The 26,274-nt window shown below is 36.6% G+C and overlaps 1 protein-coding gene across 2 annotated transcripts; it reads left to right on the forward strand.

Annotated features, from left to right (window-relative positions):
* Positions 1-206: 206 nt before the first annotated feature.
* On the forward strand, positions 207-26,274 carry LOC146003631 (uncharacterized). Of its 2 annotated transcripts, none has more exons than XM_083141952.1 (4): positions 207-443; positions 6,604-7,412; positions 15,963-17,132; positions 18,491-26,274. In XM_083141952.1, exons 2-4 carry the CDS (start codon positions 6,682-6,684, stop codon positions 19,449-19,451), a joined length of 2,862 nt encoding a protein of 953 aa, XP_082998078.1. In that variant the 5' UTR covers positions 207-443; positions 6,604-6,681; the 3' UTR covers positions 19,452-26,274. The 2 variants fall into 2 exon arrangements, with proteins under 2 accessions (XP_082998078.1, XP_082998079.1); XM_083141953.1 differs by having other exon boundaries at positions 441-529.

The raw sequence follows: 26,274 nt of genomic DNA on the forward strand, positions 1-26,274 counted from the left end.
TTCTTGGAAATGGAATTTTTTATTCCAGAAAATAAAAAAAAAACAATCTCTTGAGGGGGGGAAGTATTGTATAGAGCTTGAGTATAAACAAAATATTTTTTTAGCTCACTGTACCAAGCCGTGTTAGCAAGTACCACAGTAAAATATCACCAGACACAAAAGTGGCAGAACACAGTGTTGTTATATCAGTTCAGTTACATTTGCAATGATGTTTTGCAATCATGTTTTGTTATGCAAGTGTGCGGGTAGGGCATAATGCAGTTTTATTGTGATATTTTTTAAAGAAACTTACCGAAATTATAATTAGCGAATCACAATTTTGGAAATGGACTGAATGGTGTGGTTGGAAAAGTTTCAAGTGCCTAGTTTTTATGATTGGAAAAATGATTCTGTTTGCCCAAGTCCAACAGGAATGTCTTGGCATTATATACACAGCGATTAACGTAAGCACTTAGACAATTGGAAGTAAACTGTAACATCATTCATTGTGTATTTGTAGTGTCTAATGCAAGCGAATGGTTATAATTCAGTACGTAAACAAATGTTATTTCTTTGTTTAATTGGCTGCGGTCTAGTGTTATCATGTTGCCGAACTTCACAGAGTAATATACGAAGTATAAATTGTACAACACCGATAAGTAATAGTTCTGTATTGGAAGTGTTTTCCCATAAACAAAACCCATTACTACCAATCAACGTCACACAGTCGACACATATTTACTAGACACACATACCGCAAAGACCACACCCAAAACATTGTAGGATATCAGATTTCATGGTGGGAAATTCAGATTAGTCAATTCATATTGGTCAAGTTATTTTGAGCGTGTGTGATAAGTTCACAATTAAGGGTTACCAGTATATTTCTAATAATACGTATCATGACTGCTAGAGATAAATCAAGCATTTTGCTGATTGTTATGTCAATATGAAGTCAGCAGTATGCAGGGCAAGAATTTACGGTAACAGTTTCATGCATCGGAGACACATTTCTTCAATTTTACACAAGAAACTACTTACGGAAATGAGTTTCTCCAAGGTTTACAACCTCCGTCGATATATATTCTTCCCAAAACTTCATCCTACAATGCAGCAGAACAATAAATAATCACTTTTCATGTAATAATATTGCGCATTTTGTGAAAATCGACATCATCATGCCGTTGTTTCCAAGATGTACCTGCAGATGGCTCTAGCGTCGGAAGTCACGCGATCTCGCTAGTGGAATCAGGGTTTCCAAACGCGCGATTTTTTTCGAGAAACGCGTTTTTTTTTTCTTCGAGAAACGTGCGGTTTTTTGTCGAGAAAGGAAAATGGGTTTTCGATGAATTTAGGGGTGAAATGGGTGCTAATGGAACCTAACCTAACAGGCCTAACCTAACCTCGTGAGAATGGTTCGTGGGGCTACCCGTGGATGGTTTTTGGGGCTAACGTCAATGGTTTGTGGGGCTACCCGTGGATGGTTTTTGGGGCTAACGTCAATGGTTTGTGGGGCTACACGTGGATGGTTTTTGGGGCTAACGTCAATGGTTTGTGGGGCTACCCGTGCATGGTTTTTGATCCCCTGTTTTTTACAACTTTCATGCACAATAGAGTTGGAAACATTGATATTCGAAAACAAAAGAAGCGTTACAATTCGCAAAGCAAGCGATATCGCACCGTGACGTGCTTTCCGTAGCATTAAGGAAAATGGTTTATTTTAGCAGAAAATGTGTTTGTTTTCGTGCAAAAAGCATATTGGCACCTTCCACTATGTTCTGCAATACATAATTGGTAAGTACAAACCACGAGAAAGACAAAATATCCGATTTAAATGTGTCTCCGATGCATGAAACTGTTACCGAATTTACAATACGGGACTCTTCTGTAATTCCTATGCTACTTGTTATACTCACGAAATAATTAGTCGCGATGATTTATCTCAGGTTAACATGTTGGAGTGAGGTGAAGAAATTGTTCATTAACGTGTTAAAAGTTGTAAAATAAGCTTTTCAATTATCGCAATGATTCTCGGTAACACTTTACTATACCGGAGACTGATTTCTTCAAATTTACAGGAGAAAGTACGGTAAATTTCTCGTATCGGACAAACGGCTGAAATTTGCTACTTCATTTAATTTGAATATTCGTACTTACGTATCCTGCATCGAGAAACATTGCTGAAGGTGGCATTTCGCTTATTTCATGGAAATAAGCTCTATTTGCGACATATCGAGTAAGTTTTCTTCGTTTCTTTTTGCCTTCGGTAACACGCAAAATGGCGGTCACAGTTTCACTACTGTACTCGGCATGCAGTGTTTCCACCCCACTGCACCCAAAAATACCTACGTAGCCCCACAATCCATTGATGCATAGCCCCACGAACCATTCATACATAGCCCCACGAACCATTTCCGGTAAGGTTAGGTTAGGTAGGGTCACTATAGGTTACAATAGTGAAAAATTGGTTTCGAAAAAAAATATGCGTAGCCCCACACACCATTCTCGCATAGCCCCACGAACCATTGACGCATAGCCCCACGAACCATTGACACATAGCCCCAAGAACCATTGACACATAGCCCCACAAACCAGTTGCGGAAACGTACTTTCTTCAGTTACAAAAACGCGTGTTTGGAAACACTGACCGGGATTACGTCATCAGACACAGGCTACATCCACCTGGAAGTAAATGGATGCAAGAGCTTTCATGCATCGGTCACACATTTATATCGAAAAGTAGATGATTTACCGGCAAAATTCAATGAACGATGCAAGAAAGCACTTCCCCGAACTTCCACAAGTCTAAAGAAACTGCATTCGGTAAGTAATTTCTCCTGTAAATTTGAAGAAATCCGTTTGTCCGATACGAGAAATTTACCGAAAGTACTTATGCAAATCATTTTGTGTAGCGTTGTTGATGTTCGGGAATGTAGTTTTGATCTATTTTAATGTGAATGCATGTGGTTGTCCATGAAAATCTATTTCCGACGTGCTATTGCTGCTGCTGCCATTTGCTTTCTGCACGTCATCGAGAAAAACCGATGTTGTCCGTATATGTTAAATTGAACGAAAGGAGTGCTAAAGGAACCTAACCTAACAGGCCTAACCTAACCTAGTAGGCATGCCTCGTCCCCATGATGGTTCGTGGGGCTATCGTGAATTTTTGGGCTAACGTCAATGGTTTTTGGGGCTACCCGTGGATGGTTTGTGGGACTAACGTCAATGGTTTAATAATTAATCTTTGTCAAAAAATTATTTGGTAAAAAAAAATCGTGAAATGTTTTTAATTTTTTTTAAAATTTAGGTATTTTTCATTAGAAATTCATTATTTCACCTAAAGGAATGTTCCACAATGCAGAATAGTATGTTAGGAATGTAAAAAATCACGAAATTAATCATTGATAGGTGTCTCCGGTATAGTAAAGTAGTACCATGATTCTCTGTATATAAGTATGGGAACCATATTTGTTGATATGAACAATTGACATTCACAATTAGTTACGCTGTCTAGAGCGTTGCCACACTGTTGATTTCATACTTGGAGAGCATGGATCATGTAAGAATGGCGGAACAGAACAGTAAAAAACAGTGACAATCACGGTGTAGAGGAGCATGTGGAATGTGGACTGATTTGATTACAAGTAATTTGGCAACAGTGCATGGATCGTAAAATTGCAGGATATGAAAATGGTGTCTTCAATAATGAACGTTTGCCGTTACGAAAATAAGTTTTTTTATCGGTTCGTTATCACAATTAGTGTAAAACCATTCACGGATAGTCCCACTGATCATTGTCGGTACGGTTAGGTTAGGCAAAGAAAGTTAAAATTTGGGGTTGTAAAACCATGTATGGGTAGCCCCACAAACCATTCACGGTAAGGTTAGGCAAACATAGTTCACATTTGGGGTCGTAGTAATATCAGGAATATATATTTCGCTCTTTAAGTATTGGAAACCCAAAGTCTTCCGGTAAATAATGAGCAATCGTGCCAATCGCGGACCACTCAATTTAGTTTATTTTGCAATTTCTACATGTGACCCCAAAATTTTAACTTCAAATTCGTGATTAGGAGGCCTCAATTAGTGACTATGCGAAATATTACAAATATCTGGGAGGGGTCTGGTATTGTAAATTCGCTCCGTATACAGTTCTTTTTACACATATCTTGCTCCTGTCAAATTATCACCAGATAGTAATGATTTTTCAAAAGTTCCACATACAAGTCATTTACAACTCCTTTTTGCATCATTTTGTCTAAATTTTCATGCACTTTTTGGATCTGAAACTATGAAAATCAACACATTCACAAGCCCCCCCCCCCCCCCAGAAAGCAAGGCAACTTTGTTATTAGTATATTGAGTGTTATTTACAGGCATATATGTTTTTAAAATACAGTAAAACCTCCTTAATCTGAACTAATGGGGGGATAAGTTGACTGGTTTAATCAAAGTCCAGATTAACTGAAATAACCTAAAAGAACAGTAGAAATTGCATTAAAACTCCGTTTATAGCAACAAAACATGTTTATTATGGTGTATTTAAAGGGCATAGGCCTAAATACACTACACGGTACAGCACAAAGTCTGCGGGAAACAGAATTTCATCAGTGGTTGACTGCCTTTTCTTTGGGAAGTTCTCTTGTTGACTTCTAGCCACATTTAAAACCTTACATTCTGCCTTTTTTTCCTTTTGCCTGTCAGGATTAAGCGAAGTCCAGCTTATCAGGGTCCAAATTAACAAGGTTTTACTGTATAGTGATAACACTTTTTGATGTTGATTCATATTTCCAGTGTACATCATGCCTAACAAGCATTGTATACCTTTTCTTTGCTAATACATCATCATAAAATAACTCCAGTGCTTCTTAAATATAATGTATATGTTTTTATTATTTTGAAGTGATAGCCATGTCTTTATTCTCGGCCAGGTAGAAAATTGAAAATTACATTTACTATCACCCCTATGAGACCAGTGGCACTGTTCAGGCAAAGATGGTAGCAAATGACAGTACATATGTTGTGTTTGAGTTCTCTCCATTTCAATACAGGAGGATTTCTTTTCATTTTAGCTAAAAGAAGCATTTGAATGACACATATCACACCGAAATTTAAAATACAGCGTGAGCACAAAAACACTCCCTGGTTTTGAAAGGGTATAACTTTAATACCCAAAGTAGTATTCTACAGAAATGTTCACAGTAGTTGTAAAAACTCATAAAGTTTTCGTGGTGTTCATTGGAATTACAAATGCTCAATGTGCACGCCACCTGTTAAGCGGGAAACATCGAGATGATAATCCAGCTCCAACCACACCTTCTCAAGCGTATCGGGTGTGATGAAGTTGACAGCTGTACTGATGCATTCCTGAAGATGATTCAAGGTTGTGGATAGTGGAGGTACATAGACCTGGTCCTTCACGAACCCCCAAAGGAAAAAGTCACAAACTGTCATGTCCGGTGATCATGGGGGCCACTTGCATAGATTTTGATCATCGGGTCCAGCTCGTCCTATCCAACGGTGTGGGAGGTTGTCATTCATAAAGTTGCGTACAGATTGATGCCAGTGTAGGGGCGCTCCATCTTGTTGTAGAATGTAGTCACCTCTCTCTGCAGCAAGTTGAGGAATTAACCAGTAGCCCCTCAAAGAAGAACGGACCGTACACTCGACGCTTTGACACTGCACAAAAAACATTCACCTTGGGTGAGTCACGTTCCACATCAAGAGTAGCATGTGGATGCTCGCTTCCCCAGATCCTAACATTATGCCCGTTCACTTTTCCACTCAAGTGGAAGGTCACCTCATCACTAAAAATGATCTTTGTCAGAAAGGTTTCATCGTCCTCCATTAAAGTGTGGATAGTCTCGCAAAACTCATGTCGCTTTACCTTGTCTTGTGGATATAAGTTTTGAACCAATTGTAGCCGCAAACGCTTCCGTAAAATCTTGCTTACCGTATAGTTTGTGGCACCTGCAACTGCCTGCTGGCTTGACGTGTTGATTTTCTGGGACTGCGTACAAAGGCTTCTCGCACACGCTCCACAATTTCCTCAGAGATGGACGGTCTGCCAGAATGTTATTTTCTTTGATCGCAAATGCAACCTCTCTCAACAAATGTTTTATGCCACTGCAGAATGGATTTGTGTGTAGGTGGATCAACATTAAACTTCCGTTTAAATGCACGCTGCACTCTCACAACACTGCTTGTTTTGGCAGATTCTAACATGCACAAGCTTCTTTTCTGCAGAGTGAACGCCATATTCGATGTTACTGCCCTCTAGCTACCGAATTCACAACTAGCGATTCTGAAAAGAAAGATATTAAAATATTTTGAGTTAACTGAGCTTTGGATATCAATTTTATCAAAATATTCAAGTAACTATTAATTTTATGACATCTTGAAACCAGGGAGTGTTTTTGTGCTCATGCTGTATATAGCAACCAGGTGACAAACAAAATTCTCATTGCATGGAACTAAGCCAACAGATTGTGGAGCAATTTCAAATAGTGACAAGTGGTCTGGAAAGCCTGTGTGTAGTGGGGGGAGGGGGGAGATGATCACATTGCCAATTAACCTTTGAGTGTCATTTCAAATAAATTTTATTACTTTTTCTTTCTTTTATAGATACGAAACTGCAAGTCATTACCTGAAAACATAGACCAGTATAGTAACAAATGAAAATGTTCATGTCCGGTGTTAACAATGGATATTGTGCCTATCCCTGATCATTCTTTGAAAGCAGTCAACCAGCACATTCATGACTCAAATAAGGACCAAACTACCGCTGCAACAGATGACGATGATGATTCTATCCATGTCGAAGTTGATGTTTCTGTTATGGATGACATGACATTGGAGGAAAATGTCGAAATATCGATATTTGAGGATGTGCAACAGAAGGTGTCGTTCTCGGAAGAAGTGGACCGTCTGTGTGAATCCGTGTACAGAACTGGAGATGTTGAAGCTCTGTCAAGATTCCTACGCTCGTTGCCACCAAACAAAGTCCTCCAATGCGATACAGTTTTTCGTGCAAGGGCCATTTTAGCTTTCCATAATGGGGATTTCGATCAGCTGTATGCAATCTTGGAAAGCCACCCCTTCGAGCAAGTCTATCATCAGGAGCTGCAAAAAATGTGGTACACAGCACATTATAGACAAGCGGAAGATATTAAAAAACAGCCACTGGGGGCTGTTGAGAAATATAGGGTACGCAAAAGATACCCATTACCGAAAACAATTTGGGATGGTGAGGAGGTTGTGTACTGTTTGAAACAAAAGGCAAGGGATATACTGAAGGTGGCGTACAAAATGAATATGTATCCAACACCGAAGGAGAAACAGATACTTGCTGAGAGGACTAATCTTAGTTTGACTCAAATCTCAAACTGGTTTAAGAACACGAGGCAGAGGGATAAAATACCTCCATGCAGAAGGTAGGTCTGATTTTAGCTTTTGTAACTCGAACATTACACCAAGAAAGTTTGACCCTTGACCCACTGTACCACCTCGAGAAGATGAAATATTTTGCATGGTTTATGAAGATTATGTTGTTTACAGTGGCGTCACATGCTGTTCACATACGGGTGTTCACAATAACATTTTTATACTGATTGGAGATTTACTACTCTCCCTTGTAACTTCATCTTCAATATTGAACAAGTAAGAATAACAGTTCAACTTGTTTTCAACAATTTGCTCCCAAAATCACACTATATCTGAAGTAATACAATACTTTTTTATTCAATTAACACCCTTTTAATTACGTTATTTACAATTAGTAGCTAGTGCAAACTAATTAGTATAACATGTAATCTCAGGTATGTACAACGCAAGATTTTCATACTTCGCAATCTACTTTCTATTACACCGACCATATGTTAACCAACGACATTCATTCAGCATTGAAAGCACGTGCATCGTTAGCGGGACAGAGAGGAGGACGCGTCCAGTTCAGAATAAAAAATGTATATAGTAAGATATTTGGGTATTGTACAGAATGTCCCCTCACCCCGCCCACAATAACTCGGTTGTGATGCTTGTGATTGAAGTATCAGTCAATGTGACATTGCTTGTATTCCTTCTTTCCTAGTGTTTCGTATTTTTCCTCCTAGCCATGGTTCAGAGAGAGATTGATTTTCGACCATTTAAAGAAAGGATTCCCAAACTTGTTTGCTTTACGGCTCCCTTAGTCAAGATTTTACCGCGGCGCCCAGAATGTAGCCCTCTCTATCACTTGCAACGCTCAGTTACTTGTAAGATTGCTTGTCTTAAGTTAAAAATTAAACACGTATTTCAAATTCAGAAACATTTTGTATGTAAAAAAAAGTACTAAATAAGCAGATATTTGAAACATTCATAGCATTGACTAACGATTCAGTGAAAATATCGGAACATTTCGTAACGCCCCTGTAAGCTAATCACAGTGCCCCAGGGCGCCACGGCACACGCTTTGGGAACCACCGATTTAAAGCATATAGTAACATCTGTTCATCGTTGTCATTAACATATTTACTCGTCGTCACCTTGTAATCGATGGGTTCCGGTTCGAAACCTGGTGGAGGCACACAGTGGTTCGGATCCCACTTAAAACTGTAGGTCCAGTCCCGATTAGCCTTACTTTGCATAAAGTGGACTGAAAACACCAAATCAATCAATCAAACATATTTACCATCCTTGATCTTATACATTGCACGAAACGAATCGTTCCAATCCAGATGCAGTCTCTTTTTAAGCGAGTCGCATGTGCAAATGGTAACAAACGCCCAGGATGTGTGCTGTGTTTGTCCATGAATTGCCGCCTGCAAACAATAAGCAAGGAAAACAAAATTGCGTGTTCACAACATTGCACCCACATAACCAATTGTACTCCGTGTACCAGTAATTTTTTAATGTTCTTTTAATAACGCATTTGGGAGTACTTACCTCTTGTACAATGTAGAGGTCGGCTGGTGAGGGCCCATCCTTTTTACTTGAGTTCGTTCTGCTTCGCTCAATCGCGAAAATTACTTTTCTTTCAAACTCCTAACAGTAGTCATAGTGTACAAAACACAACACTACACTACACACACACGCACGTCTGAAAGCCAGTGCACATAAATCCACCTTATCAATAGATATCTTGCTCTCGACATTGACACTAACCGCCTTTTACCCGTTGCCGCCAAAGAGCATAGGCTTTTTTGTTGCCCCGAAAAACTAACGGTACTTGATCTTTCCAAAACAAACGTGCTCCCTTGCAGTTCTTCCACAGCAGCAGTGTTGCTAACAATTGAAACGTAGAAGTTTCTAAATCTTCAACATGTGCTAATTAAAAATCGCTGAATCAAATTTCCTGGTGAAAAATACAAAATGTAATTTAAAAAAATGCTGTGCAGAACAACTTACACCAGGTTTATTGAATATATGTGTGTTTATATGCACATTAAAAATGCATTTAATTTCAATTGTGATAATTTAAATGCATATATTATTTCAACTTTCTAACTTCAAAAAAGAAAAATATATGTGTAGCAAAAATACAGCTCTAGTTTTCTGAAAGTTATATTTTATTCTTTACAATAAGCATTTTCTAATAACGTAGAGAATAGTAAAAATGATTTACTAATATCAATTGATAAGTTTTTTCGGTAACATACGACCCCAAACTATTCTGAGTATAGTTACCAAAAAAATGCACGTTGAATTGATGTAAATGTAGTCAGCACTTTCCTTTGCAATTTAGGTTGGTGAGAGTTATTTTCTTGGCATGAAAAACGTTGATTACTAAAGGAAGTTGCACAGTCTGAATTGCCCTTAGACGCACATGCGCAAATCATACATAATATCTTTCAAAGTTTATAACTCCTGCAGACTAGTTTCTAAAGAAAAGTCGCTCATCACTATTCCGTGAATTTTAGCGCCCACTGGAATTTAAAATCTGCCAGGTTTAGCGACTTCTCACTAAAGATTGCAACTATGTAGCGCCGATCTTTTCGAGTCTTCCTAGACGTGCCTTGTATGTATATGCTGCACCCTGGTGCCGAATGTAAGAAGTATTGCCGCTTGGATCAGGGTTCGCACCACAATGTTCGCACAGGGCAGTGAACATTTTCGGGGTATAGTGGTCAACAGCCCCTTAGCTGCCAGTTCACAACACACAACACAGCCATTGTGTTCATCACAACCGTGGAACACAATGGGAGTCAGTGTTACCAACTATCTAAAAACGTTATCAGACGTCGTATCAGACTAAATTGTGTGTGTATACTCGAACATCAAAAAAGTATTATTTCGAAGAAATATATGTGTGTGCATTTAATATGTACGTAATTTAGAACATATACATGAGTGTTCACATGCTCATGCGAACATTCTCAGGCGACGTGCCTGGTTGTTAATGAATATTTTCCAGTATTTTTAGCTCGTGGAGATATGTTATTGTGAAGTATAGCTCATCCAATATCTTACCATGAAGCAAAATAACCAAAAGCAAGTGAAGATAGCAACCAACATGACATTTCACAACAGCTAATTTTTACATTGTTAGGTTTGGAGTTGATAGCAATTTCTGAAGTGTTCTTTCACTATTTTAATGTTCATACAAACAGTTTTACTAATAAAAAGCTGTGAAAGTACTTGGAGATGACAGGTATTTGCTTACGTGGACCATACTTTGAGATCAAATTTTTCTTGTTATTTGTGTAACTAACTTTATATTACGTAAAACATTTAAATAAGTAGATACAAAAAGAAAGAATTCAACATAATTCTCGAGGGAATACAGTGAGTTAACGGCCAAGAAATTTTTGTTTAAAGATACTGTTATGGTGTTTGGGATATGTGCAGGGTGAACAATATTTTGACATCATTAACAGAATCATCTTGGATTTGGATGACTGTTGGTTCATTCTTTTTAGTAGTAGCAGGAAATGCATTTTGATAAAACTGTAATGTTTACATCAAATAACATGTGCGTCACTGGCATGAAGCAAGGTGTTGTCATAAAACATCAACAAACTTTCCCAGCATGTAGAGTACGTGAGATGAACAACTTTTCTTATCTGTCAGTTGTTTATTGTTTTGTAAAGACATGAGAAATTTTTGTTTCTTGAGGGTTTGTAGCATGAAAATGGGGCCTTAATGAAAACATTACTGAGGAATTTTTCTTTGCCTTGATCTCCTCTATACACAAAAATTCTGTCCATGTTTTGCAATGACACGCTTTGCGTGTGTGCACCAGTTGCCACTTTGGTGCACAAGTGTTACTGATGCAGATTCTCTTTTGACAGAATATTGCTTCTTTTACCTTTGCATGTTCCAACTATATAGTGCGTAATGGGTGACGTTTTCACCCAAATTTCAGCCTCTATTCTACGTAGTGCATCTTGGATTGCATTCATTGACTAAGAAGGCTCTGGCATGTGGACCCATGGCCAGTCGTAACGTAACCCTCAGGTACGCCACTCGCTTGGCACATGTCCCCCAAAAGGACTGCATAGAGGTACACACCTGACCAGATTAAATACACGAAATGAAATATGTTTATGAACCCATATACATTGTGATTGAGAATGGCACACACACAAGAGAAGATGGAACTTACTCTATTCGAAAATGAATTGGTACACATGCAGATCTCGCACAAGGTGTTGAATACATTATAAATGATTTGCAGGCATAATTCAACATTATTTAATTGACCACAAATTACCATTCAACAAACTATAACAAACTCCATTTATACAAGACAAAACACAATCTGTTTTTACTCACACATCGACAATTTCAAAGATCTTATAAACCATACAGACTATTTACACAATAAGTGTCACACATACAACATTCCCCCACGTTGTTTTTTTTAACTTCTTTTTACCATAATCACAAATCCAATCTGTCAGGTGGTTTTCTTTGCCTCTGACTTCTCCTTAACACTCTTGACTCTGCTTCTTCATGTCTATTTAAATCTATGTTCCCTCTTGCAGCTTGTTCCACCACTTCGTGATTGTCTCCTCTCACGTCATCCTTAAACATATCATTCTCATCTAAATATCTTCCTTCGTAGACTTCTGAAGATGCGTCATTATTCTTATCGCCTGTTTCATCACTATCATGATGATTTCGTCTATCATTTTCTCTCACATTCCTCCATGTTATCTGGTTTCCATGCACTAACTTAACATTTTTACCAACTTGAATATACCAAGTATATGTCCCTGCTCTCGGGACAACTTCACCTTGAACATAGGATGCACCACAGGAATCTTGGTTGGCAAGTTTCACCCACACTTCGACACCTCCTCTAGTATCCTCGCGTTTGTTTTTATCAGGAATACCCTGCAACCGATCTACATCATCTATCGGTCTCGGCTCAAATGCATACATCATTTCAGCAGAAGATTTTAAATTAACGGTGTTTGGAGCCATTCAGATACTATGTAGCACATCTAGCAAAGCACTTATTTAAATCAAAATGCTTGTCATCTCTTCTAGTTTCGTATAATTTACATCTCGGAGCACTTTTAATAATTTGTACGCGTCTCTGAGCTTGTCCATTACTAGCCGGATGATAAGCCGGTGAATGCATCAAAGCAATCCGTTGATCTTTACAACATTTCTTGAATTCTGCAGATTGGAAGGGAGGACCATTGTCCGTAACTAAGGTGTATGGCTGATTATATCTTGAACTTAGTCTCGACATAAATCCGTTTACATCCCTGAATGATGTAGAAGATACAACTTCACATTCTGGACATTTAGTAAATGTGTCAACAACGAGAAGCAACACTTTTCCTTGAAAATAGAAGAAATGCATGTGTGCTCTCTCCCACGGCTTAGTTACTTCCTTCTAATCATTGAATTCTTTCTTTTTGGTGTTGGGTTTCACAGCATTACAAACGTCGCATGATTTTACGTGATCCTCAATGCATTTGTCTATACCAGGCCACCAATATCTTTCACACAATAGCAACTTCATTTTAACTATGCCATCGTGATTTTCATGAGCTTTTTCCAAGACTTGCTGCCTCATTGAATTAGGTACAATAACTCTGCCACTCCACAGCAATATATCTTCTTCACATTGTAGTTCATTTCTTCTTCTTCTTCTCAACGCATCAAACTCATTTTCATCTATATTTGGATCCTTAATCTTAGAATCTGGCCAACCTTCCATAGCGTACCTTTTGACCTGTTTCAACATCACATCTTGTTCTTGCAAAGTTCGGAAGACATCTTTCAGGCAATCCGCGAGCTTGATTGTATTTACAAACTGAATCCCGTCAATATCAACTGTTTCCCCTTGCAACGGCAACCTTGATAACAAATCTGCTACTTCAACATTTTTCTTGTACACAATTTCATATTCATAATTAGCCAAGAACAAACACCAACGTTGAATCCTGAGCCTTTCCATATTGAAGTAGTTGTTTGGCAGGTAGTGAATCAGTCCGTGCTTTCCATAGATAAAACTAACTAACTCTCTAGCCTTCTTAAACCCGAAGGTTCATGGCTGCAGCAACACAGGCCTTCCATCTTTCCCTATCTTGAGCAAGATCTATATACTCTTTTCCATCCCTACCAATTTCCCTTAGGTCCATCTCAACGTTGACCCTCCATCTTCGTCTTGGCCTTCCTACAGGTCTCTTACCATCAGGTTTCCCAACAAGAATCCTGTAAACTCCTCTTTCCTCTCCCATTCGTGCCACATGGCCTGCCCACCTAAGTCTTCTTGATTTAATTATTCTAATAATATCTGGACATGAATACAAATTATGTAGTTCTAAATTATGTAACCTTCTCCACTCACCTGTCTCCTCATCCCTTTTAGGTTCAAAGATTTTCCTAAGGATCTTGTTTTCAAATACTCTCAATTTATGTTCCTCTTTCAATGTAAGGGACCAAGTTTCACATCCATATAATACTACAGGCAAAATTCCTGTTTTGTATATTTTAACTTTTAGTTTCTTAGATATTAAACGAGAAGACAAATGTTTATGAAGAGAAAAGTAACATGCATTTCCTGAATTAAGCCTACTTTTTATTTCCTCTTTAATATAATTTTCATTTGTTAATATTACTCCTAAGTATTTGAATTTGGAAACTGCTTTCCATAGATATATTTTTTAAATCTCTTCACGGCGAATATAATATAATTGAAAGCACTTCCTTATCATGATGAGGATAAGCCATTTCATGTTTTGAAAGAGTAGTAGATGCGTACTCTATTGTTTTCAATTCACCATTAATTCTATGGCGTAATTGAGTTTGTAATCCTAATTACTACATGGGTTGTAATAAGAAATAAGCCAATCAGAGATTTCCTTGAACGATTTCTTCTCTGGTAATATTGGAGAGAATAACTCGCGTAAAACTTCATAAAGTTTGGGGCCAATTACAGATATGTTACGAGGAACTTTGCTTTCCTCAGATATGTTGAACACTTAGCAGTAATTATCATATCTTTCCAAATAAGAGTTTATGGATCCTTCCTCTGGATCATATTTGTCAAATCCTGGCATGTACGCCATGATGCCTACAGCAACGATTAAAATCCAATTAATCATAGAAAAAACTCATCTAAATCTGTACTATGCCGTTAAATATTTTTCTCGTCGCCATTTAATACATCTGTTGTGTATTTGGTACACATGCAGATCTCACACAAGGTGTAGAATACATTATAAATTATATGCATGCATAATTCAACATTATTTAATTGACCACAAATTACCATTCAACAAACTATAACGAACTCCATTTATACAAGACAAAACACAATCTGTTTTTACTCACATATCGACAATTTCAAAGGTCTTATAAACTATACAGACTATTTATGCAATAAGCATCACACATACGACAGTTTATGAACCCATATACGTTGTGATTGAGAATGGCAGACACACAAGAGAAGATGAAACTTACTCTGTTCGGACAAGCAAGAGTCTTGAACTCCTCTCTCTCTCTCTCTCTCTCAAGACCTTCAACTCTACTCCCTTTCAAAGCGATATGATCCCTTTCCGATCACTGCTGGCCCTTTTTGTCCTCGTATTTCGCAATTGCATTCCGTTCACCCCGGAAGTGACTGAATATTTACCTGAGAAACTCCTTTCTCATCATATTTGAGTTGCGAGACTCATACCTGCACCGATAGACATTCCACGTAGTATAATCCTCTGTGGGGACTTGTGTGCTGTCATGCATATTTGTGATTGTGTTTTCATTTCATCACCATTCTTCATCATCATCACAATAGTGGCAGAAAAGCGAAGTAATATAAACCAAATTATCAGATTCTAACTAAATAGTGCATTACAAATTATACTTTACAAATTTATAAATCAATGCTCTAAACAGGAAAGATAACTTTTGAAGTCACCAATATATTTAGACATCTGTACAAAAATAAATAAGTACAATGTAATTTTGAGTCAATGATGCAAAATGAAAATGTAAAGGTGAAACAAAGCAATTTTTTTGGGATGTGTTAGAGCACACACTTCAAAATCAAATGATGCACATGTGTGCCACCAGCAATGGTCATGTTAACGTAAATCTCTGTTAGATTGATAAGGTTTAATAACAGTTGAATCCTACCTACCTACATCCTAATAATTATTACTGTTTGTAGCTTTAAATTGCTTTGATGCTCCAGTAGTGATTCAGCTCAAATTGGTTTATGATAGGATTAATAATAATGAAAATTGCATACTGTGTAATATGAATTATTTGGATGTAAAAATGAAGTAGTATTTATTACCCATCATAAAATTATCTGGATTTACTAAATTTTTGATATACCTGATTTTTTTTAAAAAAATAGTATAAAGTGTACATTTTCCATCATGTTTTAAGCATAAGAATAGTGAGGACACCAGTAAGTGATGACAAATAGATTCAGATAGGCACCAAACTAAAGCATCCAAGATACAGTTTTGAGCAATGTCCACAAAGTATGTAAATTGTTATGCATTTGAACACTATGAGCATATTTTATTTTATAGGTTGGACGAGATGGACGGAAAAAGTAATCTGCTTTCAGTAGAATCAGTGGATAACACCATCACCCTTGGATCTCTTTTGGCATCGAGTTACAGTCCAAATGCTTTTGATATAGAATACTTAAAACAGAATGGGAAGACGTACGTGAGTAATTGTATGGAAGAAGACGAAGACTATCCCTGGTTCACAGGAAAGACTGAAATGGGAACGGCACATACATCATCCGTTAAGTTGGACAACAGTAACCTAGAGATTGATGATGAAGAGACCAAGTCAGATATTTTCGATAATGCTTTTGAGAAGAATGAAGAGACGGAAGGAAATGATACAAAGAATGATGATGATGTATCAGAAATGGCAATTGACTTAACTATTGTTAAGTCGGAGAGTAAGGTGCTAAGAGAGGATATTAAAGAAGCAACAGACGATATTGACATAGTACCAGTAGAACAGGTTGAAAGTACAAGCAGTGATCAGACAGTGAGCGAAGAAATAGAAATAACGAGCCAGAGAGGTGAAGAAAGTATTGAAACAATTAACGCCAGTGCTAGTAAACAAACTGAAGAACCTTTGAACCTAAAGAAGGAAGACAACAATAAGAAATCAGGATATAACTCTTGCAATGCCACTCCTAAATCTCGCGAATATCTTGAACAAGTTGGACAGATGTGTAACGTGCTTCTTGGCACAGGAGAGATGGACAGGCTAGCATTATTCCTCCTTTCCCTGCCTGCGAGCGAAGAAATGAACAGCGACTCCGTACTTCATGCACGCGCAGCCGTAGCTTTTCATTTTGGGGAATACAGGGACCTTTACACCATTTTAGAACATCATACGTTTGCACCTCAGTACCACAAGGAGTTGCAGAAAATGTGGTACGTGGCTCACTACAGGCAGGTGGAGGCATTGCGAGGCCAGCCGCTGGGAGCCGTCGAGAAATACAGACTCCGGAAGAAATACCCGCTTCCGAAAACCATCTGGGACGGGGAGGAGATTGTTTATTTTCTGAAGCAGAAGTCTAGGAACATCCTGAAGGAAGCATACAAGAACAATAATTACCCGTCTCCTGAAGAGAAACGCATTTTGGCAGAGATAACTGGTCTCACGTTCATCCAAGTCTCAAACTGGTTCAAGAACAAGAGGCAGAGGGAAAGATCACCACATTCCAAGAGGTACGTCTTCATTTGTATATGCCAACTTATTTTGACTTTCTCTGTTTGCCGCAGCTCTTTTATTGTTTGTTAGTTTTAAGTCCACAGATTTGATTACAAGGTGACAACATTAGCAGCTCTTTTATTCCCTGTGCATACCCTCATGTTGTTGTATTTTGTAAATGTTTGTTGTTGGTTAATTTCATGTCTTCTGATGCCCTTAACCCTCAAACCCCGGCCTTGAACAGCATATGTCCCATGAGGTGAATTTGCAACTTAGGGAACATACTTTATGTTGGGTAATGTTTCAGAGTTTCGTTTTTGCATTGTTGCTTGAGCTTTGAACTGTGTTGGGCCTAACTTGATTGCTATTATGACCAATGGCATACTAGAGGGTGGAAGAAGCATCTACCCACCATTAGTTTCTGTGATACTTAGCTTTTGAATCATCCAATGTTTCGCTATGTATGAGGTATGCTTTCCTTACATCATTCAAAAAGTATTTTTAGTGGAAAGTAAGAAATAGAAATCTGTACTTCTTTGTAATAGAGTGAAGAATATATTATCAGCCAATATTTCATTTCAGGGTTTTCTCTGGGGGTGGGGTTCATTTCTCATGAGTAATAATTTTTTTAAAAAAATCTTCTTGCTGTTAGTCAAACACATGTGACTTTATAGTCTGATCTGTACTGAACAATTAACTCTGTCATTATTAGTTTCTTATTTTCTGGATGTGGTCATGAGTTGCTCTCCATGAAATTTATGACACTCCCCGATGGCGTGGTGGTATAGATCGACCACAAGGAAAAACCTTGGGACTTTTCATCCCCGTGCAGCTTTCCCTTCTTCCCTCCACCTCGGGCCATAAGGAAGTATGGTCCAATCTCCCCCCTCACCTCCTCGCAGGAGTACGGTGCACAGGAGTCGCGGGTCTGCGCAGGTTGTTTTGCTCGTGGTTCCACTATAGTAATGTCATTACCTTGTAAAGAGTCCCAAATTCGATACCTGGTGCAGGCACTTAGTGGTTCACATCAGACTTTAAACTGGAGGTCCAGTCCCAATTAACCTTTCTGTTCATAAAGTGGACGTAAAACAATAGCTCAAACTTTATGAAACTGATAGTAAATATTTATTAGGGCTGTCGATACTTTTAAGGCAGCTGGAGCATGGTGCTGATCACATCACCTCTAAAAAATGGCTGGTATTGAGAATAGCCACAGGCTGATCCTCGCCCTTTAATAAAGCAAAATTGAAATGTATGGAGCCCTACCCCAACACCCTCTATATGTGCCTTCATGGCACAGTGCTGTGTGCACGAGGAACTTTACCTTATCAAATATTATTTTCATGTTCTTCATCTATTTTGCTTGTGTTTTCAGGCTGCCTTCCGATTTATTTGCGGACACTGAAGATCCGTCAAATTTTCTGATGAAGAAAGAGAATTCTGGGAGTGATCTCGAAGAAAATCATCGTGGAGCTTTCGAAGATGACAGCGAAGATTCTCAAGATGTCAACATGGACTCTGCGGAAGAAAAACTTCACCATGTGATACCCAAAGATAATGAATGGTTATTTTATCCTGCTGGCATACACAAAATTAAGATCCCAGGGCTAAATGGGGTCGATCAGAGTTTAAAGAAAAGAACCGATCAGTGTTTCAAGTGCAAACGTAGTGTGAAGGTCAGTGATGCAATTGGTGGCGACGGTTCAGAATTACTGTGCGAGTCGTGTTCAAAACAGAAGGCTGAAGCGAGAGGGGAGGCAGTGACTGGTTTTAAGACCTGCGATGTTTGCGGCAGTAAAGTACCCGTAACAGACGACAGTACAAATTTTGCCGGTGGTAACGAAAAAGTAAGGTGCGAGTTGTGTAGTTTTGAAGCAAGGTTTTCCGAGAGCCTGTTGCCAGTGACTGACAGTAGCTTAGACTGTCCAGATGCCAAAGATGTCGAGACGTGCAGCGAAGCCAACAAATGTAGGGTTTCTACTGGGAAATGTAGTTCAAGAAACGTGCAATTTGGTTGGAGTTCTCAGAGAATAAATAGGAGTTCCTCATACGGAAGCCAAAGCAACGCCCATGTACAAATCAAACGAAAGGTCTTGAATAATAACGATGGCGAGATAAGCTGTGATACGTCCATACAAGCTTGCATTAACAGGGCACATATCGAAATGTACAAGGCTTTAAGAAAGAAGTTGTTACAGTGTAAGCCTTGGCAGCTAGAAGTGAAACATTTGCAAAACAAGAAATACCAGTGCAAAAAATGCAGGAAAAGTTTCTTTTATTATCAAATTTACCTTTTGCATCAGAGAGTCCATTCGAAACACAGACATTTCTCTTGAGATAAATCAAAGTTATCTCTCACGTGCCTCCTTTTCAGTATGTTAACATTAAATATTGATATTGTATTTAGCTAACACTGAATTTATCTATTTTTATACAAATTGTTGACAATTTTGTGCATGAATTATTTATTTATCAGATGTATGTTAAATGAACTACAAATATAAAGAAAGAATTGTTTTTTTTTCATATTATATGTTGCACAGTGCCTAAATGAGGTATACTTACCTCAGGTGACAATATTGTGAGAACTTTAGTTCTTTTAATAGCATTATTGCCTTACAAGATGATATGGTTAGATATGTATATTTATATAAGCTTATGTTATTAGGAAATGAGGTAGTCCTGAATAAATAATGCCTTTGAGAGAAAATGAATTTAGGTTACAATAAAAATTTTGCAAAACCTATTTGCAAGAACAGGTTGTGATTTGTTTCAACAGCTTTTTGACTTTCTAACTCTTCATACTGGAAACCAGAATTGTATTGTGTTCATGTAAAAAGAAATAACAATGTAAAGATACACATTGGAACTATTTCTGCAGTGTGCTGTATTTTTTTAGGATTGTTTTATTAGCAGTAATACTAGGGCATTAAGAGAATTTCATAGACAGAGCTACTTTTTGTTAATAGTTTATAAGGGCTAGTGTTGAAAAGAAGTTCAACATCGTGTAGAAGTAATATATTCTAGCAGTTTTGAGTTTATGTAATTGAAGAAATCATGTATTATTTGGTTATATTTTTTGTATGTGTGGTTTGCACAGATATATCTCTTTCCTTACACTAACTATGCTATGCTAATATACGGCAACATGTGTTGAAAAAGTTTAATATCGGATTAGTTACTAGTTCGCACATGGAGTTCTCCGAAATGTTTTCCTGGTTATTGATCATATACAAGTTCTTTCATTAAAAGGGTGAATGGTTATTTTTATGGAATCTCTATGTAACACTCCCTGGGTAAATCTGTTTTCTTCTTCTTTTCAAAAGTGAGCATAACAAATAATAGTTTGGCAGTTTCAAAAGTGTATTTAAGTTTTTCATTAATATCTCTACTCCTATGTACTGTATTTGGAATTAATTAACTTCATAAGAGCCAGGTTCAAAATTTGTTGCTCCAAGTTAGAATATTTGTTTTGAAACTGTTTGTGTTTTCGTAAGATTATAGTGCATTGAGCTTTATGTACACACCTATAACAAACTATGTTTTTTGCCAGTATGATGAGTATAACTGCACAGTTGCCTTAGAACCTAGAAGATTTGGGGTCCATTTACATATTTTAGTACTTCAGACCTGTAAATTCAGGTCCAATAAGGTCCATCTATACAGAATATAAGACTAAAGCGCAAACTCTATAAGTGAGGAAGTAGCAGCAAGCTGGCTCCAATAGAGAAAGCCTGATATAAAATTGCAATGTGCTTCTCAAAATTCTGTAACAGCCCAGTGTTTTGTTTTCTTATTCCCCTCCAAAATCCATCAATAAGTGTTCAACACTAAGAAATTGAGAAATACAGTGGAACCACAATTTTACGTTTTCCTAGGGACCAAACTAAACAAAACTTAAAATGCAGGGAAGTGTAAAATTGAGGAAAATTTTATAACATCTTATATTGGGGCCATCAAGATTGAATGCATAATGCAGGAAAATTTAAAACTGGGGAACGTAAAATCTGGGTTCCACTGTACGAAGCATTATATTGTGTGGAATATAATGCTTTATATAATCTGTTCTTTCGGGAAGAAAGTAATATTGTGTTATTTAGACTCAACTGGCAGGAGTCTTGTTTTTGCCGTTTTGGCGCAGTAGAAGTTTGTGCCTATTGGGTTGGGGAATTTTGCTTTATGTCTGCATTTCCTTGTGCTGTCTGGGTTCTTTTGGAGTACAGGGTACCAATAGCAATGCGCCTGACAAAGCCACCAGACAGGTCTCAAATAAAAACTATGCGGAAAAAGTGAAATGTGAATTCATTAGAATGAATACTATCCATTCTTAATTCTCACCATTAAATCTTCATGAGTATAAGAGTTCAACCTAGAAATATATATCTACAAGATATTGAAATACTTATTATCAATCAAATAAAACACAATCGGTCCCTGAATACTTTTACCAAGCAGTACCAACTCCCATTTTCTCCTCATAGGCCAGTAACAACTTTTTTTTCATTTCATTTCATTCCATTATAACATTTAACTGCAAACAGAAATAATGTCAATTCACCTGTTCATGCATTTTGCTTGTTATTTTGTATACTTTCATTGTTACTTCACCTATCATAATAAAGAAATAAATTAGTTGAAAAGGAGTGTTTGAAAATCATATTCTAAGGTTGAAATTACAAATGATTGCAATCTGCACAATTTCAGTGACTGCAGCTGAAATGGTGTTCAGAAAAATATATTTTGTTTATTCTCTTCTAAAAGGCAATCTGATTTGTGCAATTGAAATTGTGCCTTGTGACATAGTCAGAAAGTTCAAATTTGAGTTGAAGTGAGAAACAAGTGCCCTAGTCTTATCTCCATACCATTAAGAAGGCGTTTCAGTGCTTGATGTGTATTTTTATTGTGTATATGTAGTATTAAATGACTGTTGTGTGTACCATATATTAGATTGTGTAATCTTTACTAGATAATCATTTTTGCTTTTGTATACAACATTACTGCTTACAGTTTCCGGTGCATGACCAGTGCAAAGCATGGTTATAATTCATTAAATAAAATGTGCTCCTTTATACGTAGATACCTTAAATACGCCACAAATAAACTAAATTTCTTGCCTTGCAACAGTGCTAAATGTGTGATCCGCTAGCACTGGAGAATACTGAGACATCCATTATAAACTGTGTGTGAAAGTACAGCACGTTACAATAATATGCGCTGCTTTTACATAATTCATAGGATTTTCTAAAAATTTTTGATCGGTTTGTACACGGAAGGGCATCAAGTCATTATTTATATTAATATTATTCTAAATGAAATGTTGTATGGCTTAATTATAACCCTATTGAGATAATAAATAATAATAATAATAATATTGTATGTTCAGTTAAACTTAAAACCAAGAGGACAAATTAATATTTTCTTAAAGAAAAAACTTGCAATATTTGTAATTGCCTACAAAACTTTTATTTCATGAAATTTTCAGTGCTGTACCTGAACTTTTTACAAACATTAAATCATTGTTTTATATGTAAATAGGGAATAAACAAAGAAAGGTCCAACATTAATTTTGCTGTATCCTCCTTTCAAGCTGAAATATTTGATATAACACAATGGATATAAATGACAGTGCCTTTTCATCGTAATGAAAATCCATAATTTTGTAAATCCTGATGATTTTAATTGTTGAATTTGGGCACAAAAGTGGTGTACACTGAAAACTTGCAATGTGGAAGACTGATAGAAGCTAAAACAATCATGTTCAGCTTTAGTATAGCTCAATAAAGGATATAATGCAGAAAAAAATTAAAACACATGCTGCTACGTCACAGGGAAATACAATCGTAAAATTTGTATTTGTTTGTTCATATGCAATGTTATCCAAGTGTTTATCACTTATTTTCACATGTTAGTCAAATATATTTGGAAATACTGTCCTCAAGTGCCTCTCTTTACTAAAAGAAATATTGTGCTGTACATGTCACTTATATTTTTTGACATATTACAGATATCAGGAAAACACAGTGGAATAAAAATGAACTTCTTAAATAAAAAAAGGTTCAGTGCAGCTCAACTTATCAGGTTGCATAATTTTTTAGGACATAGTCTTAGTGCATAATTTACTTTGCAGAAAGTTCAGTTATAAAATCTAAAATTACAATAAGTGAATGCTGCCAGTACTTAAAGGTTACCAGTTGCAAGTATTTATATTTGTTACCATGATTCCTTGTGGAGTGCTTATTGAAATCAGTAAATAACGGATATAAAAAATAAATAAATGATGATGCATGATATGGGGAAGGGAGGATTTGTATTTTTTGTGAACTTATAATTCAAGTGTTTGAGCCCACCTAACGTTTTTCAAAAGTTGCCACCCCTGCACTTTGTCATTCCATTCCGTCACCTCATGACTTGATTGTTTTGAAAATGTTAATCTATTGTTTGCAAATCAGTGTGTCATGTATATAAATGTATACATAACAATGTTAAATGTGTTTTTATGTTAGTTGTGAATTAACAATTGCAATCATAGGGCAAAAGGATCTGCTGTTGACATTATAGAAGATCAGTATATTTTTACAGTAACTGTGACACCTCTTTGAATATATTTTTATAAATTGTAATGATTTGATTTGAGAATATTTGAAAGTAAATTCTGATAGTGCAATGAAACATGTTTAGATATTTTAAAATTATAACAGCTCTAAATAGTTTGCAAATTGGTGAAAAGTCCAACTATGTACACTCCTGTTCATACAAAGTGGCACATGCCATATTGCACCACATAATCATCACAGATTTTATGGCAAAAAAAAAAATGGGATGACAATTATGTGAAGCTTTAAAAAGAAAAATCTGGTATTACCGGCACTTAAAAAAAAAAACACATTTATTACTAGGCACACTGTTTTTGGTGCAAGATTAGGATGCACAGAATACTTGTGAATATACGGTAAAATTGAATAGTCCAAATCGATGCACATCATTTGTTCATTGCAGTTCAGGGAACATTTTTCCAGTATGAAAAGTTACTACATTAGTTATTGATTTGTGCATTATAGTCCAAATATTACACTTTAGAAAACTTATTAGTGTTGCAAAGTACAGACATACAAAAATTTAATCTTCTGCGTCCGAATAATCTGCACCAGTAGCATTAGGTTCGTTATCTGACGTGCCAACATGATGAAAGGTTATAAACCAATTTTTGACTGAAAAAAAAAGGGTGGACGATTATGCAATGAAATACAGTAATTTAACTGTCAACCTTATAAAATGTGCCACTTTACGTGAACAGGAGTGTACAAAACCATGTAGTATGGGTATTATTGATTACATTACGATTGTAAGAACATACATGGGAGCATCTAGTGTATGTCCTCTCACTGATGTTTAGGGGCAACTGCTAAAAGTATCCTTACATTTTTTTTGTAAATATTGTCTAGTTTTACTTTTTAATGTGCAAGGGGATGGACAAAATTGTATGCGTAATTCTGATGTGTTGTCATATTTTTATAGCACCATATTTCCTACAACTAGATTGTCAAAAACAGTCTTCCAAGACAATTATTTATCACGATAAGTGGGTCAGTTTACGTGCAAGTGCAGTACACACGAGGTCCTACATTTTGAAACTACAACTAGACACTTGGATGAAGTGAAACAAAAAGGATCTCGGTGAGGGTACATGGATATTCAGATCCCACTATAAACCATAGCCTACCTTAACATAAACTGGAATTTTAAAAATACAGAACTAGTAGGGATTGAGTCGATACCACTGGTTCCAATGATTGAAAATTGTAACAAAATTTATTCAAAATATTGTGAAAATATTCTGCCCAAATTATATGCTTCAATTTACCAAGAGTTTTGCTTCAAAATATTCAACAATTACATCATATTAAAATAGATGTTACATCATCATCCTTCACCGTTTCCTGCCTCTGACTGGGTCGACATAGAAGTCATGTTACATAACTATATAATTACAAAATCGAGGTTTTTCGAACACATCGAATTTTGCAGTTTTCACAATGATTAGACATGTCACGTGCCATTTTTGTGGACCCCATGAAAGACCAGAAGTATCAATAAATAAATTCCAATCATTATTATATTTGTCCAATACCAAAACATCGGCTCACCCCTCCCAACTAATTCAGTTTAAAAGACATTTCAATTTCCAGAAAACTAACATAATTCTTCAACTGCAAAGCTCACGCCCAATAAGAAGTATTTAATAGTGTAAGCACTGTATTTTGATTATATAATGTTACTTTTCTGCCACTTCCTATTAATAGTGATGATTACATGAAGGAAGAAGCAATGAAACACCCATGCTCAAGTAAGGGACATTCAGACTGAAGCGAAATGTCTCTTGGAAACCAACTTCCAGAAATAAATCTAATTTTTTGACCCAAAGCAACACGACAAGCTGAATGTCTCTCTTCGGTCTGTTGTTCATGCATGGATGCTGAATGTTTTGCTTTAAACTGAACAGATCTATCTTGTCGCTTCGGTCCCTAAGGAATCAAACCAAAATCCTCCAGAGGCAAGAATAGATTTTCCAATATACCTTTATCGGTCAAAATTGTAGTTAGCACCTATCTATTCACCTGAGAAAAATATTTCAATTCTGAATTGATTAGACCCGTGTGTATTCATCTGCAGACTGTGCTTGTATATTTACATTTGAATAAATTCTCCAGAAGGAATTGGAAAAAAAACTAGCTATTATTTTGTCCACCCCTTTAACTATTAGTTTTTTTTAAAAATGTAAGTGCCTTTTCAATTTGTTACAATATTGAACTAGTCAAAGAAATGTTAGTCTAAATAATGGTTAGTTATGTGTGTATAGTTAGATTTATATCTGTTAATTATTGCAATGCCTAAAATTTTATCACTTTAAGTAGGAATTCTAACAATATGTTGCTGTGAGTGATTTAGATTTATATATATATATATATACCTTAGTGCACTGTGTTTTCTAGAGATACTTACCATGTTAGTTTGTTTATAAACACAATACATACAGCACCAGAAACTTTGTTTGACTAATCTTCATGCACAAATGTAAATAAGCATTGTAACGATTGTGGCTGTGTGATATTTCAGAGATATTTTGTACAATAGTTTTTTTTTTAAACACCAGTAAAGGAA

The sequence above is a fragment of the Lepisma saccharinum genome, chromosome 20 (assembly GCF_977018435.1).
Source record: "Lepisma saccharinum chromosome 20, izLepSacc3.1, whole genome shotgun sequence".
In the NCBI taxonomy this organism is placed as follows: domain Eukaryota; kingdom Metazoa; phylum Arthropoda; class Insecta; order Zygentoma; family Lepismatidae; genus Lepisma; species Lepisma saccharinum.

What these genes read in the sequence shown, in the direction of transcription:
- LOC146003631 (XM_083141952.1), top strand. Translation starts at nt 6,682, where the DNA reads ATGGATATTGTGCCTATCCCTGATCATTCTTTGAAAGCAGTCAACCAG. An exon ending in AAAATACCTCCATGCAGAAG is followed by an intron (nt 7,413 to 15,962) that starts GTAGGTCTGATT and finishes TTTATTTTATAG; the next exon opens with GTTGGACGAGATGGACGGAA. An exon ending in AGATCACCACATTCCAAGAG is followed by an intron (nt 17,133 to 18,490) that starts GTACGTCTTCAT and finishes TTGTGTTTTCAG; the next exon opens with GCTGCCTTCCGATTTATTTG.